Source organism: Balaenoptera musculus, chromosome 21 (assembly GCF_009873245.2).
Source record: "Balaenoptera musculus isolate JJ_BM4_2016_0621 chromosome 21, mBalMus1.pri.v3, whole genome shotgun sequence".
Taxonomy (NCBI): Eukaryota; Metazoa; Chordata; class Mammalia; order Artiodactyla; family Balaenopteridae; genus Balaenoptera; species Balaenoptera musculus.
In genome coordinates this window covers 17,841,983-17,858,841 of record NC_045805.1, presented here as the reverse complement: position 1 = coordinate 17,858,841, position 16,859 = coordinate 17,841,983, and the positions used below count along the sequence as shown (strand labels likewise).

At 42.7% G+C, this 16,859-nt stretch overlaps 1 protein-coding gene across 9 annotated transcripts in view; it reads right to left on the bottom strand.

Moving 5' to 3' along the window:
• MTUS1 (microtubule associated scaffold protein 1) overlaps nt 1-16,859 on the bottom strand; it is a 152,291-nt gene that overhangs the window by 16,119 nt on the left and 119,313 nt on the right. For 8 of the 9 annotated variants that reach the window (XM_036838475.1, XM_036838477.1, XM_036838478.1 and 5 more), the window contains one exon: nt 9,525-9,591. In XM_036838475.1, coding sequence (XP_036694370.1) covers nt 9,525-9,591 — 67 coding nt within the window. Of the gene's footprint in view, nt 1-9,524; nt 9,592-10,606; nt 10,686-16,859 lie in introns of those variants that run through there. The other variant, XM_036838483.1, reaches the window with a different exon arrangement.

Here is a 16,859-nt window from a genome sequence, read left to right as displayed (position 1 = left end):
TTTCACCATCTTGACAATCTTGAAGTCAGGCATTTTACAGAATGTCCCTCAATTTGGGTTTGTCTGACATTTTCTCTGCATACTCCTCTGACCCAGAAATTCCACTGTTAAGAATATATGTGTGGGACATACTCCCACACATATAAAATGAGGGACATACGAAGCTATTCACTAGAGCATTTTTTGTAAGAGCAAAACATTACAAACAGCCGAATGTCCACCATGAAGAAACTGGTTAAATTAATTATGGTATATCTATATAATGGAATAGTTTCCAAAAAATAATTTTACAGCTGTTTAACAAAATATTGAGGAAGTTCTTTGTGTATTGATCTTTAAGAAATGCTAAGCAGAAAACAAGGTGCAGAACAGCATGTATAATACTCTGCCACCTGTGTATAAAAAGGAAGGGGAAACAAATATCTATCTTACGTTACTTCTCTTGTACCCCAGCCTCAGAACCATAAATGGGGACATAACCTTCTATCATAGCAGCACGATTATTTCATAGTATTATTCTCTGAAGGGAAATCTGCTGGTGACACACTTCCAGGGCAAGAGACCATGTTGGTTACTCTCTTAAACTGGGGTCTAATCTGCTTCAAATTGGAGATAATATACCTGAACAAAGTAACCAAGAAGGCCTTTTTAAAAAGTAAAATGCTACTTTGTGGAGAGGCTGGTGCCCAAAGAACAACAGAAGGGCAGGGACCTAGACTATCAACAACAAGCATTTCCAACTTCTGCAGATCAGCTTCCTGATACGCCAGGTAGGACTAAATACCACCTGCTCTGCTAACCTTAGAGTTTGGTGAGGATAAAGTGAAAGAGTGCTCTATTATGTAGAGTGAGTCTTCACAGACTGTCTGTGGAATGATCATCTACTCAGAAAAGCCCCAGGTTTTGCTCCCCAAAGGTACTGCTTTTTCACAAGACCAAGAAATTTGGCAGACATGCGAGAGAGACAAAGGTCTCTTTCTGAATTTCGAAATTAGCTACAAATAGCTTTCAGATTGCTCTTGGGCATTATATGAATTGACAAGAACTGATTTCAAAAGCCTTCCACTAATCACAACTTACTAGGAATTTACTTTCACAAACCTCCAGCACCGTCAAATCCATTCTCCCATAAATAATACCACCTTCCCTTTAAAACTCAGTTCATACTTTACAAAGTGCTCTCATATTTATTATTCCATGTAATAGAATATAGTCATGTCTTGAGTTAATGACATAGGTATTATCTGAAATCTCACTTTACTAGACCACAGAGGGAACGGACGTGGCAGAACTGGGTCTAGATCTCAATCCGCTCAGCCCTTTTCAGTGCAGGTTCTATAGCACAGAACACGGAACCGGATCCGAGTGGCTGTTTTCTCAACTTGAGATGCATTAAGAGAGAAGTTCATGCATTCATACAATGGACGCCTCAGAATAATAGGGCTTAATTCTCTTGTGCAAGCTAGAGAGACTGCAAAGTAAGGCAGGTAAAAGAATGACCTTTTTTCTCCCTACACTGATTAGTCCTGATGAAATCTTATTCACATGCGGGATGACGGTCTGGTCCAGTCACAGATCTTAGTACAAAGGTGCCAGCTGGGCCTCCACAGAGCCCCGGGTTCTCCCTGCCAATAAAAGTCTGCAAAGGCTTTGCTGTTTTTCAGCTTAGTCACTGGCCAACAACATGCTGCAAAACAGATGCTCTCATAGTCACAACAGCAAACGTTCCATGGACCAATCAAAACACTTAGGCTGGAAAGTGGATCTGAGTCAAAAGCCTGGCTGAATAACAGGCATAAATGTTCTAAGCTTCAGGCCTGAGGAAAGCAAGTTAAGACTTTAAGGAAATCACATTTCAATCAAAAGAATAAATTTAATATTAATGAACAGGTGAGTCTGATACTATTCTGTGTCTCCTCCCTGATGATTCATTTTTAGGGGGCAAGGTTCAAAAGGGCAGGTCAAAGTTACTGGTAGGCAGGGACCTCCCTGGTGGTGCAGTGGTTAAGACTCCACGCTCCCAATGCAGGGGGCCCCAGTTTGATCCGTCCAGGAACTAGATCCCACACGCATGCCGCAAGAGTTTGCATGCCACAAGAGTTTGCATGCCACAACTAAGGAGCCGGCAAGCTGCAACTAAGGAGCCAGTGAGCCACAACTAAGGAGCCCTAGAGCTGCAACTAAGACCTGATGCAACCAAATTAATTAATTAATTTTAAAAAAACCCACCTGGGATTTATAAAAAACAAAACAAACAACAAAAAAACCCCAAAGTTACTGGTATGCCTATGATTTGGATGCCTATGTACAAGAATGGACTCAGTTCAGTTAGAGCTATTTGGTATTATTCTCTTACTCTGCTCACTTAAGTCTTACATGTATTTTTTACATTAAATGAACAACATTCTGGACAGCTAGTGTGCTGCTGAAGTGTGGCCCAGGCAGCACCTGCATCCGAGTCACCTGGATGATCATTACGAGTGGACTCCTCCATCCCAGGCCACCCGAGTCAGAACCGGGGATCTGCAGCTTTAATCTGGCCTATTTTATTACACAGTGAAGTCTGAGAACCACCGTTCTAGACAAATTACATTAAATCAGGAAAAACCGAACATATCAAAACTGGACACGGACAAGTGAGGAAAAAGACCAGGACAAGGAAGAAGACTCAACAGGCTTTCAGAACAGACACGCTTGGTAATATTGTGCATCTGTACAGGTGAAAGAACCCAACCTTTCACTTATAGAGACAGCCAGCCAAAGTCTAAATTTAGGACAGACAGGCAAGGATAGAAAAAGAACAAGCCAAGTTTAAGACGGAATCAACTCCATCTTCAATCAACTCAGTGAGATGAAGAATTGTTTTGGCATAAGGTTGGTTTTCATTACATATTAATAGATTTTTCATTAAAGCCCACTTCAAAAATCACTTCTGGAATTCTGCAACTCAAAAGTGGCTTAACTGTAAAGAGTTTTAAAATTACTCTAAATATACAACCTTGTTAAACCACAACTGTACACAAAACTAGTGAAAGAATTAACACATTCTATAAAGGTGTGAAGGGAGGTTAGTTCACAGACACAGTCAAGTGTTGATTAGACAATGTGTACACTGCTTTAGGCAGAGCCAAGTCACTTTTTCCGAGTACATAATAACAAGATATTTTAATCTAATAATACTTCTTGAACTCTTGACTTGAATAAAAAGATCCCAAAAGTAGTTATCAATGCAAACTAGTGTTTATATCAAATGATTCCCCCATCTTTCCAACAGTTTCACCATGGTTTCTTTTTTTTTTTGTAATTAACAGGAGTTTGGTGGTCTGGCCATCCTAGGTTTTTATCCAGGTGCTTTGCTTTTCTAGCCTAATGACCTTAAGAAAGTTACATAACTTTTAAGCCTCAATTCTTCCCTCCCTCCCTCCCTCCCTCCCTTCCTCCCTCCCTTCCTATACAATGCAAACCAGTAGACTTAGAGATGAACACTGATGTTAGGAAAGAGTAGGCACCCAATAAATGTTGCTGCCATACCCATCATTTTTACATACAGAGGGCAAAATCGACTAGTCTTTTGAATCATTATTATGGGAATTCCAGGAATTTTTAGTGAATAAAGGGTTAAAATCTCATTTGTTTCATGACATAGGAACAATCAGGACAAATGTATAAAAAGATGTGCGTTAGCTATTAATTCTGATGGCTAGAAAATAATTGTGAAATACAAACTACCTTTTTCTTCGTTAATTTAGATGAAAAAATGTTATTCCAATGATTAAGATTAATAAAAATACAGTAGGAACCCTAAAAGATCATAATTATGGCTCTCCATTACACCAACATGACCCTAAGAAAGAATCAGAATGACACATTTATTCCATATCTCAGAGGTCAAATGTTTGCTGTGGATTATGTAGAACATTAAATTGAACTGTCATTTATTCCGAGGGCTGACATTTTCAAAATGACCTGATTAACTGCGATTGTCAGGCACAATGTAAAATGTCTTCAAGAGAATTATAGCTCATCTTACTTTATTACTTATTTTTAACAGTTTATAGGAAAATATCTGTGTACAGAAACCATCAAGTAGAAGCATATTATAAGGGTAAAACCAACTTTCCCTAGCTACCATCCTCAGCAGTAAAATCATTCATTCATTCTCTGAAGTACTAAGCATCAGAAGTACTAACTGCTAGGCCCAAGGTACTAGCTGGTAGAGCTACAAAGATGAAGGACATACTGGCCTTGCCCTTGAAGTGCTCACAGCTCTGCACTGTGAAAAGAGGTCTATAAACAAATACCTATAAGAGCAAGGTACTTGAAGGGTATAGTAGAAGGTGCAGTTCACTTGTCTGAAGGATTTGGGTGAAACTGAATTGAAGACAAGGTATTTTAGCTAAGACTTTAAAAATAAGTAACGAAAAGAAGAAGGAGTTTGAGAGGCAAAAATAGAAAGATAGTGGGAAGAGGAGACAGCCTTTCAAACAGAGAGGAGGCACAAACGAGGCATGAATGGGCCTTTGCCTGGGACCTTGGGAGGGAAAAGGAGGTGTGCAGAGAGGGGAACGAGGGTCAGACACCATGAAGCTACACCGGAAGGTTACAGACACATCATACACGGTGCCTTCAGTATGCTTGGACTTCTTCCCAAAGCCAAAATGGAGTCACTTATGTTTGTTAAAGATGTCCAGTAGAGGACACACATGAGATTTATTACATGTATAGTCCTGGTAGCACTTGGAGAAGAGAGAAGCAGGCCTGGAGGCAAGGTGACCTGTTGGGTGGCCACTGGGATATACTGCAGGTGAGAAATTACAGGACTTGAATTAGGACAGTAGCAGCCAGAATGCTGAAGAGAGATGGACCTGGGAGACATTCAGAACACAGACTGGTATCATGTGGAGGATGGAGGAAGAGGGTTATGACCTTAGTTGGCAGCCTGGGTGGGAAGTGAATAATAATCCAGTGCAGAAGGTGATGAACAGACTTTGAGGAATAGGTCTGAATGAGGAGACACTGCAGAGTATTCTGGAAGCAAGGGGCTGGGGAGTCAGGAAGGTCTCATTACACTGGACTGGCTCATCCAGAGGCAGCTCTTCACTGGGAAAAAAGTATTTACAGCTTGGGAAGGAGGGGACTAGAAAAATAAATCTGTGAGTCGTCACCCTATAGGTTGTAGTTGAAACCATGGGAATGGGTAAGGAAAACAGCCGACGATGAAAGCCTTACGATGACATTATTTAAGGGGTAAGTGAAATTATGCTACATCCACTCAAAAGGCATTACCATGATCATTAAACACGAGTGTATGAAGACCATGAGGCAAAATGGGAAAGTGCTTGACATAAGTTTAAAAATCAGAGTATCTACAATAAAATGGAAGGATCTCAAAAACATTATGTGTGAAAGAAGCCAGACACAAAGAGAATTTATTGTGTGTTTCCATTTACATGAAACTCTATTATAGAATGGACAAAACTAACCTCGAGTGATAAAAATAAGGTCAGTGTTTGATTCTAGGGGAAGAGGGTCTACTGGAAAACGTAACCTAAAGGTGTAGGTTACATGAGTGTGTGTGTTTGTCAAACTGATGGAACAATAAGCATCCCGCTGCATGTAAGTTATACCTTAATAATAATAATAATAATAAGAGTGCAAAGTGGTATATATTCATATAAACAAAGGAATATGCCAAAATATGGAGCTATGGGCTATTTACCCCTCACTCCACAATTTTCGTTAATTTTCACACATTGTTCTTCAATAAAAAGAAACTTTAGGGAATTCCCTGGCGGTCCAGTGGTTAGGACCCCATGCTTTCACGGCCAGGGGCCCAGGTTCGATTCCTGGTGGGGGAACTAAGATCCCACAAGCCACGTGGCACAGCCAATAAAAAGAAAAGACACTTTAAAACCTAAAATGCCCATAAATATTTATCAATTACCCGTGAAAATGGAAAGCATATATATTTTTTTTTCAGAGGAAGCAGGAATGGATCTCTGCAATTAAAGAGTTTACTGTCTGGGGACTTCTCTGGTGGTGCAGTGGTTAAGAATCCGCCTGCCAATGCAGGGGACATGGGCTCGAGTCCTGGTCCGGGAAGATCCCACATGCCGCGGAGCAACTAAGCCCGTGCACTACAACTACTGAGCCTGTGCTCTAGAGCCCGCGAGCCACAACTACTGAGCCTGTGCTCTAGAGCCTGCATGCCACAGCTACTGAAGCCTGTGTGCCTAGAGCCCGTGTTCTGCAACGAGAGAAGCCACTGAGATGAGAAGCCCACGCACCGCAACGAAGAGTAGCCCCGCTTGCCGCAATTAGCGAAAGCCCATGCACAGCAACAAAGACCCCCCACCAAAAAAAAAAGAGTTTACTGTCTGAAGACAATAGGAAAACACAAGATATAGTATATACACAAATGCAAAATATCAAGGGCTCTCTGGAGCAAAGGGAGCCTCATGCTTTGGTTCTGAGGAGACTGAGAGGGGGTTTTTAAACAGTTTTGTGCAGAAGCAAATGGTACGTTGTTCCACAAAGCAGGCGTGGCTCAGATGCAGATACACACAGGCTGTGCTGGAGGTAATAAGCTGGGTTAAGCTGGGAGCAGAGGGCACCTGTCAGGAAACAAGTGAGACCACAGTGGGCAGGTCAGTCAGGGGAGGAGATCATCGGAGGCAGTGAGGTCTGACGATCAGAAGTGCATACTTTACTTGGGTTTCAGTGCCCCTGAGCTTATGAGTTGTCCTTTATTCTTTGCAGTTCTTAGCAGTTTGGGAACCTTGCCTCAATTTTCATAGAGGAGGTAAAGAAAAACTACTCAGTGGGAAAGCGACACCAACGATGTCCCATTATGTCAGAGGGGAAAGGTGGGTACTTTGATGGCATTGATGGTGGCGGCTCTCTTTTCTTGAGTTGCCTGTGATGGACCAATCACTATGCCAGTCACTTCACAGGTACTACCATCTTATTCAAACTCCAAAACAATCCAGCAAAATGCATATTAACTTCCTATCACCGGTGAGGAAACTGTGCTCAAAGAAGTCAGGTAACTGCTAACCAGGAGTGGAAGGGCAAAAACCCAGACGGTGGACTCCGCACCCCAAGCGCTTCTAACATATCAGGAAGGGATCCATCACGTCTCACCTTTCCATTTGTACGTGAAGAGCAAAAATAGCCTGTCCTAAGGCATTTCTAATAATATTTAGTCGAATTACTATTCCTTTCTGCAGCAGAGTCTCTGCCCTCGCAAAATAGCAAATGCAGTTACTACACAGCTGTCGACTGCATGCATCTTAACAACTACTATTTAATAGCAGTTAATACTTGGTGGTAGACGCTTTGCAACAAGTTACCTCATGTAATCCTCGTGGCCACCCTTGAGGCAGACACTGCCGCCATTTCACAAAGAATGAAGTTGGGACAGAAGGCGTGTGCTCTGTCACCCCTGCCCGAGGTCACCCAGCTACCAAAGTTCTGAACCTGGACAGTATGACCACACGGTCTAACCGCTTTGTACCACTGCCTCACATTTTAAAACTGAGCTGTAAACTTTGCGGTGTGAACTTATTTCTATTGCAGCTCACGCACAATCAATCAAACCGGCAGCTCTGAGAACATTCTTCCCGGACTGTTCCATCAGAAGAAGGCTTCTCTCCCTTCCCCTCATGGAACCAAAAACCTTCCCCCAAATGCTCTATGCTGTTACGTGAACAATTCGATCTGATTCTCCAGCAGTAATGCCACACTTCCTGAGGGTGTAGCCTTGGGTGACCGGATGATATGACCGGGCCAACCACTGCATCCTGACACTCCGAGAGCAGCAGTGAAGCCACACCGGGGCGCCGGCTCCTTATCACAGATGGGAAGGTGAGAGTGGGTGCAAACGGTTACAGCTATTTCCTGTCAGGCTAAGTAACCAACGGGGGGTGCTGAGTCCCTGGGTCCCGTTGAGATCACTGAATCGCGCTATCCACGGAAAGGTGGACAGAGGACTCCCCCATTCAAACTGACTGAATGAGCAAAGTGTTCGCTTGGCGTGTCTGCCTCGTCCTGTGGGGGGGGGGGCTGAAACGTGAACCCCCGGGGAGGCTCCTCTCCACCTCTACCGGCTTAGAGCGAACCCTGAAACACACAAAGGAGACCTCTCTCCCGATCTGCTAACCCTATATCCATTACATTGCTTAAGGCGCAGACAAAAGCGAGTTAAGTTGGTCATCCGGGTAACCAAAAGGACACCAGTCACGTTCAGTAACCTGGCAGAGAGCCTTAAACGTCCCTGGGAGCCAGGCTGTTTCTTATCTGTGGTTTCCTTGAACTGTTTTCCTAGAACTCTCAAGTCTTTGGGGTCCTGAAGTTCCATCTGTCTTACAATTACTCTTCCCAAAAGAGTCCTTCCTAAGATCAGGAGAAAATGATGCCCAGGGCGAGGTATTAGGGCGAGTCAGGAGTCTGGCACTGCCCTGCATCGGGGAGGGAAAAGAGAAGAGGAATATAGAAGGAAGTCTTCACCCCACGTTCATGGCTACTTGATTTTTGCCCTGGCATGGCAGGGGAGGGGGACTTAAGAGGGTTCAAGTCCAGCAAATTATATTGACAGTATTTAAACTCTGGTGTTGTCCAAAGAAAACTGAGCAGTTTGTCCTGGAACTAGACAAACATAATTTTCAACTCTGGCCGTTGCCTTTGCATTATTTATACACGTACCTACACACGCTTTCAGCACACACAGAAAACCGCAAAGGGCAAGGAAGGCAGCCTTGCAATGAACTGCTCCAGACCTGGCTGAAGCTACAGCAGGAAGCTGGCTGTCTAGGGCCGTGAAGCCTACACCGCATGGGGCTCCCAAGGCAGTCAGCTGACTCCAACACGCCAGGCTGAGGTAGGAAAGGCAGCGCTGTCTCTGCTGCACGAACCCAGGGCTCTTCCAGGAAAGACAAGAACTAGAAGAGAGTTCGGCCTGGAAACAGCAGCCCTGGGGGGTGAGCGCCACAGACAGGAGAGACACCTGGCTTCCTGTGGAGCTGGGCCCTTACTCACTGCCAGACCAGCTGGAAGATTAGCACAGAGTGTGCCTTCTAATGCCATACCCACTACTCACAGACCCCCCCCAAGGAAGTGTAATATAATCACTGCCACTGGAGAGGGAATTTTCTCACCACTCTTTCATATGAAAGATGGTTCCGGAAAGAAAAAAACCTGACGGGATTATCTAACAGGAATCCACACAATTACAAAAACCATTCCGTCCTTCTCTTCGGGAAAAGAAATGTTTTGGTCATCAGAAACTCTGCTAGGCTTAGTCAGATCAGTGCCCAGAATTCTGTGAACTTGAGGTCAAACTGCCAAGATTCAAGAGAAACGTCGATAGTCAGTGTTTGCGCAGATACTGGAGTGAGTGGCTAACAGTGCCAGCATGCAGCTCTGGACACCACGCAGAGAGGAAACCAACGTTGACAATTTTCCCCTCCACCACCGGAAAAACTTGGAAGAAGGGGAAAAAAAAAAAAAAAAAAAAAAGCTCTTACCTAGCTCTCCCCGGAGGTTAACAAGCTCTTGAGATAGGGTTTTGTGTTGTTTCAGGGCTTCCTCCCGCTGTGGAAAACACACATCAAGTTACTAATGTTTTTAAGAGGGTCCCTTTCAGTAAAGCACACATTTGTTATCACCAGGAAAACGAGACTCAGAATCGAGAAGCCAAGATATGAATCATTTAGGCTAACAGTTTGTGTTGTTAAAAAACACAGATGTCCCTTAGTTGTTAAGGAAATTCACATTTCAAAAATCTGTATTTTCTCAGGTCCTCGTGAAACATTCATTTGAGGCACTGAATAGCCCGTTTAAAAATATTTACTTTTGAGCCATGCTTCACTACTGATCCCAGAACCTTTCAGCTAAGGCATACTTAAGACGTAATGCATTCTCCTCCTCCAAGGGCAATAAAGGCCTAATCAGTCTAAGATAAACGTTTAATGTTCTAAACACATGCACGTATATGAACTTTGTCCTATATTTGCAAATAGAAAAGTTTCCTTAGGAGGCTAATCCTTCTAAAAGGAAGACGCGAAAGTCTCTTACAAAGCCACGGCGAAAAAAATAATCCTTTAAAAACAAAATGAAATTAATTTTACTCAGCTACACGTTATTTTCTAAGGATGAAAATATGTTGGAGCAGCTATCATTCTAAGGAGAGGTTAGAGAAATGAATCAAAGACAATCAGGCAGCTGTTTCAGCATCAAAAGAGCAATTATCAATCTTGCCAAGAACCATTTCCAAGTTACCCGCAACTCATCCGCAAGCACAGAGACACACATGCTTGTACAAACACAGCAATTAGATACAGTTTCTTACGAGGCAGTTTCCCTCCCACCAGCGTGTAAGGAAGGAAAAGGCAGAATTCAAAGCTCTCTGGAAATGCCCTCCCTGGGATCGCCCCGGACAGAGCTCCCACCGCAGCTGGGTCGCAGCGTTGCGGACGGCAGATCATGAGACCGGCCTTTGCAGGCGAGAGTTGCTTGTCATTCAGAGCGTTTCCCCCTCACGCCAGACCACCTCTGCCTTCGCCCCTGGCGTTCTTCCAGAAAAGCACTAGAAACAAATGCTAATTACCCTCGTTGCTGCACATGGAGAATAGAGGCACACTTTGCTGCCGGAGCAGCCCATTTTCCAGCTTCTGTCTCCAAGTCCCCCCTCCCGCCCCCGCGCAGGTGGCCACGCCAGCCACCAGTCCGGTCGGTCTACACTCAAAGCTCCAGCAGGAGGAGCGCCATTGGTCCTCGGTTGGCCTCACTCCGCGTCCCGCAGGTTAGCGTGTGCCTGGGACGCCTCCCAGGAGCTGAGGCTGCAGCTTCTGCCTTTGGCACAGGCTGCCTGCGACTGCTTAAAGCCACAGCCCTTCATTTATGAAAAACGAGAGCCAGCGCTTAGACTGATCGATTGCCACTTTACTTTCAAATATCAGCTGGTACAGGGGAAAGAAAAACCGGCCGCCTCCGCGTGGATAATGGAGTTATTTTTAGACTTGTGAACCTTTTTATTCCCTTCTCTAATTAGGGGTCATCAGATGAGCATACTTGCTAATAGAAAAAGGAAATTTATTCTCCCAAACCTGTGTGCTAAGTGAGTTATGAACGAGGTGAGGAACGGTGAAAAGTGTGTGTTGTGACGTAGAATTTAACATGACATTATAAAATGAATGATGTTTTCCGGAAAAATTCATTTGAATGCTTACAACGTGGTTCCCTGGCATTTTAAGAAGTGTGACCTGCTGAATTGAGAGTTGGAGATCAGATATATGTTATGGTTTTTACCCTCTACTTTGTAATAGTCTCTCACGAAAGAGCTAGGGAAGTTAACAATACACGAGCACTGTCTTGGACATTTAACAGTGAGTGGAATTTAAGGAACACTTCCTCAATGAGTACATTTTGGCCCTAATGATATTCTAAATGCTTGATTTTTAAAACGCAGTATTAGGTTGTTCTGAAATCACAAATCAGTAAGTCCAGTTTTTTTAAGTGAACAAGCAATGAGTTTTCTAATGTAGAAATTAAAGTTTGAGGAAAACCAACCCGGATAAAATTGGGGGAAAAAGCGAATAAAAATATATATATACTCTATACTTCTCTTAATCTCAAATTTAAGCCTTTGTGATCTAGTTCAAGTTAAGTATCAGCAAGTTTTGTCACTCGAGTGACAAAAGACCCAGAAGACTGTTTTGCTAGATACACGCAAGCAGTCCTGTAACACATTCGGTGACCTTGCTTAAAAGTCACTCTTTTCTAAGAGCTAAATCCTTAATAGAAGGAAAAGCTGGCAAGGAGTTAAATCACTTTTCAAATTTACAGAAATCCTTAAATATGAAAAATTGAAAAATTAAGTTGGTGTAAAGTTTCCAGGAGTGATTCTGTGAACTTTTACATCCTATCACAAGTATCTACAAGGCAGTCTTTTTGCTTATTAAAGGGACTTTGCGGACAAGCAATTTCAGTACAGTTGAAATCCAAGGTTGGTTGAATCCCTGATGTGGAACCTGGGATGTGGGCGTGGAGGACCAACTGTACTCCGTCACTTTATATGAGGGCCTTGAGCAGCCACAGATTCTGGTACCTGCTGTTGGGGCGGGGGGCGTCCTGGAATCAGTCCCCACAGGTACCAAGGGCCGACTGTACACATGGGGACACTGCCCCCAGCTCCACTGCACTCAGCCTTCCTCAGTGCCCAGAAGCCATCAATGTCTGCCAACCTCTGTCGATCCCAGTGGCAGCAACAGGAAAACCACGGGATCGTTTTGGACTCTGCCTTGTCTAATGGGTTGTGCCACAGTCGATCAGTTCTTCCCTCCTAATGTGTCTTGAATCCACTGCACTTTTCCTATTAGTGATGCCTCCACCCTAGTCCTCATCCTTGCCAACCCCATTCCTGAACTATGGAAAGCCTCCCTCCACACTATTTTGCAGAGGATTGGTAGATTTTTATCCCATATTCTGGGTATAAATAAACGCCCTCATCCTCGCCAACCCCATTCCTGAACTATGGAAAGCCTCCCTCCACACTATCTTGCAGAGGATTGGTAGATTTTTATCCCATATTCTGCGTACAAATAAATGCCCTTGCTCAACAAGAGTCTTCCATTGAGTGCATAGAAAATAAAGTTCCATGAACCTCAATCACCAGCTCCTGTTGAGACACCCTCTCCTCTTCTGTCCAAGTCATGCTTGCCATGCACGTCCCACCTCCACAAGCTGGAATGCGTGGTCTTCTGTCCCTGACCCATTCTGTAAGCCTTCAGGGACTACTAACTGTCAATCACAGATACTACTCCCTTCCCCCACACACCTAGAGAGGACATTTATCCTTCGGAATTGGTTGGCAAGTTATTACTCAGTACCAGCTTACCAAGTACCATTCCAGATGCTGGGGAAAATATGGAAAAAATTTAAGACATGGTTCCTGCTTCAAGAAGCTTGGGACCTAGGTAGGACTAAGACATCCAGGCCCAATAACTCAAGGCAGATGACCTCATCTGAGGGGAAGCAGTACAGGATAATGGAAAAACCAAGGGCTTTAAATATGATCCTATGTGAAATGCCGACCACAGCGCCCATATCATAATAGGCACATACTCAGTGTTACTTTCTACCTGACTCTCCTGGCAGCTTGCCCTTTAAGACATTTACCCTTTCTCTGTAGATGACAAAATGCATTTTGTCACTTAGATACTGTCTGTTTCTTTTTATTTAGCTGCTCCTGTATCAGTGTTTCTGTCTTAGATGATAAACTCTTCATGGTCCAGATAACAAGTTTATTTAATTTTCTTTGTATTGTAACATGCAGAGTTCCACACAATGCGAAGGAAAAAAAAAAAAAAAGAGGGAAGTGGGAATCTGGTTGGGAAAAATGCTTTTATACTCATACATTAAATATATGAAGTGCTCCAAGAAAAAAAATGGACTCACCATAATTTAATTAGGAGTCCCTGGGACACAGGCACTTAGTCTCTGGCTGTCATCCCATCGGTGAGCCTCAATTTGCTAGCTTGGGAGAGTGTCAGAAGCACAGGGGATTTTGCAGGAAAGAGCCACGTCGGATGGCTCAGATGTATGCTCTCTCTGACCTCCTCCATCCCCACTACCACACGAATCGTGTCCACTTTTTTTTGGTCTGAGACATTTTTATTTATAGACTGCTAGTGTCATTCAAAATTCATCTGTGTTTAGATGCTACTTTAGGTTAGATTCCACTCTCAAAAACAGAATTGGAGGCACACTGAATAACTGGTCAGAGGCTGGGGTGGGGTACGCAGAAACTTTCACGAAGAAACTGGGATCACTACCATCAACACCGTCTGGCACTCGGTCTGCCTGCACAGAACACTGTACAGCTATGCAGGGATAAACCAAGAATCAGAACTAAAAGTAACAACAGCGTGTCCTCTGAGAAAGAGAAAGTGTGGTATTGGTTTCCAGATTCACGAGACATGCATTAGAACGTCTGCTCTGTAATGAATGATGTCTACCACTAAGGTGGCAAAGTTGTAGTTATTAAATAGACTTGCAACAAAAGGATAAGTGACAGTTCCAGGATTCCCTATAATCAACAATTTTTATCTATAATTTAATGCTCTGAAACGGTTTAGGAAAAATTAGCAATAACGAGATATATATGTATATATAGATCAGTATAGATCTACAATCTATATCTACCTATCTACATACCTATATATCAATCACTTCTATAATGGGTATGAGAGAACCAAAGGGTTAAGTAAAAATTTTGAAAAAATTGCTTAACTTTTCCCTTGGTTATATCTTTCCTTTCCAACTGTTTTGTAACAGTGCCCTGTACACATCAGACAATCAGTAAATATTTGCTGATTGATTATAAAGAGCTAGAAAAGAGCAAAGAACATTTACATAAAGACTTTATATGTTCATCTTACATCTGGGATTCCGTCCTCTTTATTGATCCATTTGTTCATTCAGATACACACTGCGTGTCTATTATGTACAAGGCACTGCCATAGCAGCTGGGGTGGTTTCCTTAGAAAGCACCAGAAACAGATCCAGCTCTCAGTGAGCTGACTGTCTTAAAAAGTAAAAACAACTTTGAAATGGTTACCTATCAGGTAGAGAGTGACAGAGAAATATAGGTGCTCCTAGAATCCAGAGAGTAGATAAAACAGAGAGCCAGAAGGACCAGGAAAGTTTTCGTAAAAGAGGGCATTTTTGAGCTGATCTAAATTGGGTGTAAGATGAAACTCACATGCGATACAAAAATCCATGAAACTCACTAAGAGTCTGCCCTGCCAGTGGACTGAAGCATCTCTCAGTGTGCCCGACCCAGTGAAATATTTTCTCTAGTGTTGGACCTAATCTTTCTCCAACTGATCACCTGATAAAATGTTTGGTTTGTGTTTAGGGGCCAAGTTGTATGGAAGGAAAGTATCTTTAAACACTAGGACCACATGGAGCGTGGAAGGGTCATGCCACACGGGGTACCGAGGGACTGAGAATACAGCTGAAGCAAGACTCCTATTGTCCACCTCACATCCACTCCTGGACCTTTGCTCACTGACAGGCATGGAAGGCAGGACGGTCTCATCTATTTAATTTGCATTTTTAACTTTGGTGGTTTGTATAATGAATCCAAGTAAATTAAATCCAGGTAGTAATGTGATGCTAATATAAGAAAGATCTGAACACGTAGGTATTAGGGAGAAGGGTGGTAGCCCAATAATGGTATTTGAGCAAAAGATGAAAAAGTACAGGAAGTTTATAGGGGATTCTGAGTTCATAGTGTCCTAGACCTGGGTTCAAGTCCTGGTCCTCCTCTTACCAGCTATCATGATGATAGTCAAGTACTTAACAGCTCTATGCCTCAATTTTCTTATTTGTGAACTCCAAATTGCGTTTTGGAGAGGATTTTATTAAGTAAGAACGTCTGGTACTTAGTAAATATTCAACAAATGTTAAACCCCTCTTGCTTCTCCTTTACCTTCCTGATTATACAGCTGGAGCATACCGGCAGTGAGGGGAAGCTTAAAAGGGGCACTTGGTGCCAGATTACAGAGAGTCTTATATTCCAAGTTACACACCAGAGTCATCCAAGAGAAATATAATGTGAGCCATGTATGTAATTTTAATTTCCAAGTAGCCACATTTTTTAAAGATTAAATTAATTTGACAATATATTTTATTCAACCCAGTATGTCCAAATTATCATTTCAACATACAGTCAATAGAAAAGTTATTAGTGAGATATTTCACATCCTCTTTTCATACCGTCTTCGAAATCTGTGTGTATTCTACACTTACCACATATCTCAGTTCAGCCTAGCTACACTTCAAATGCTCAATAGCTTCAGAAGGCTAGTGGCTACCATACTGGGCAAATCGGCTGTAGACAATGGAGAACCACTGAAGGTGATCAGTAGAGTGGAATGCTTTGGGATGCAGTGATTGGGATGGATTACAGAGGAGAGAGTGCAAGCCTCAAGACTGGTTAAGAAGTTATTAACATAATCCAGGAGACAGTTATCCAGGGCTTGAACAAGTTTGGCATCAGTAGAGATGGAAAAGAGGAGATGAAGGAAGGGGAGAAACACTATGGGATGAGAACCCACCAGACTTGATTGCTTTCATGTGGGAGATAAAGGAGAGAAAAGAGTTGAACATGGGGTTGTTAGGCTAGATATAGTAAAATAAATAATTGGTTTATCACTAAATAGACAAACTAATTGTTCCCTACATTTGACGTTATGTAGTTTCCAATTTAGCTTACTTGGTTACATAAACCAACTCTCAAAATTCCTTTCTTATATAATAAAGAAAAACAAAAATACTGTATGCTACTGTAATTTAAAAACTAGGTAAATGTCTGCATCGCCCCCTCAAAAAAGTTCATTCGAACAAAGCTGTAAAATGGTCACCAAATACTGATTTAAACTGGCTACTAGCTTAGCAGCTCGTCAAAGGCACAGACCAAGTCTCATTCACCTGCATCTCCCTTTGCCCCAGACGGGCAACCACATTAGAGCAGCCTCTGTAAGAAATGAGTATAGGTTTGTTGGATTGAACTGAACTACAGAACAAGCAGATTGAACAGTATTCTTCTTGAGATGTCAGGTATCCTCATCTTTAAAACAGTGATTTAAAAATATCTAGAGAGCTCAAGCTACATTCTCAACCCAGTATTTCCCCTTAAATAATTATACTTTTTGTTGCTATGCCAGTAGCATACGTTCATAGAAACTTGGTTTTCTCAATGAATTTTAACTAATTCCTGAATTAACGTCCTTGTAGAATATCAGGGAAGAGTAAGTAAGCAAAGAAAATCTGTTTCATGTTTGTTGTACCACAAA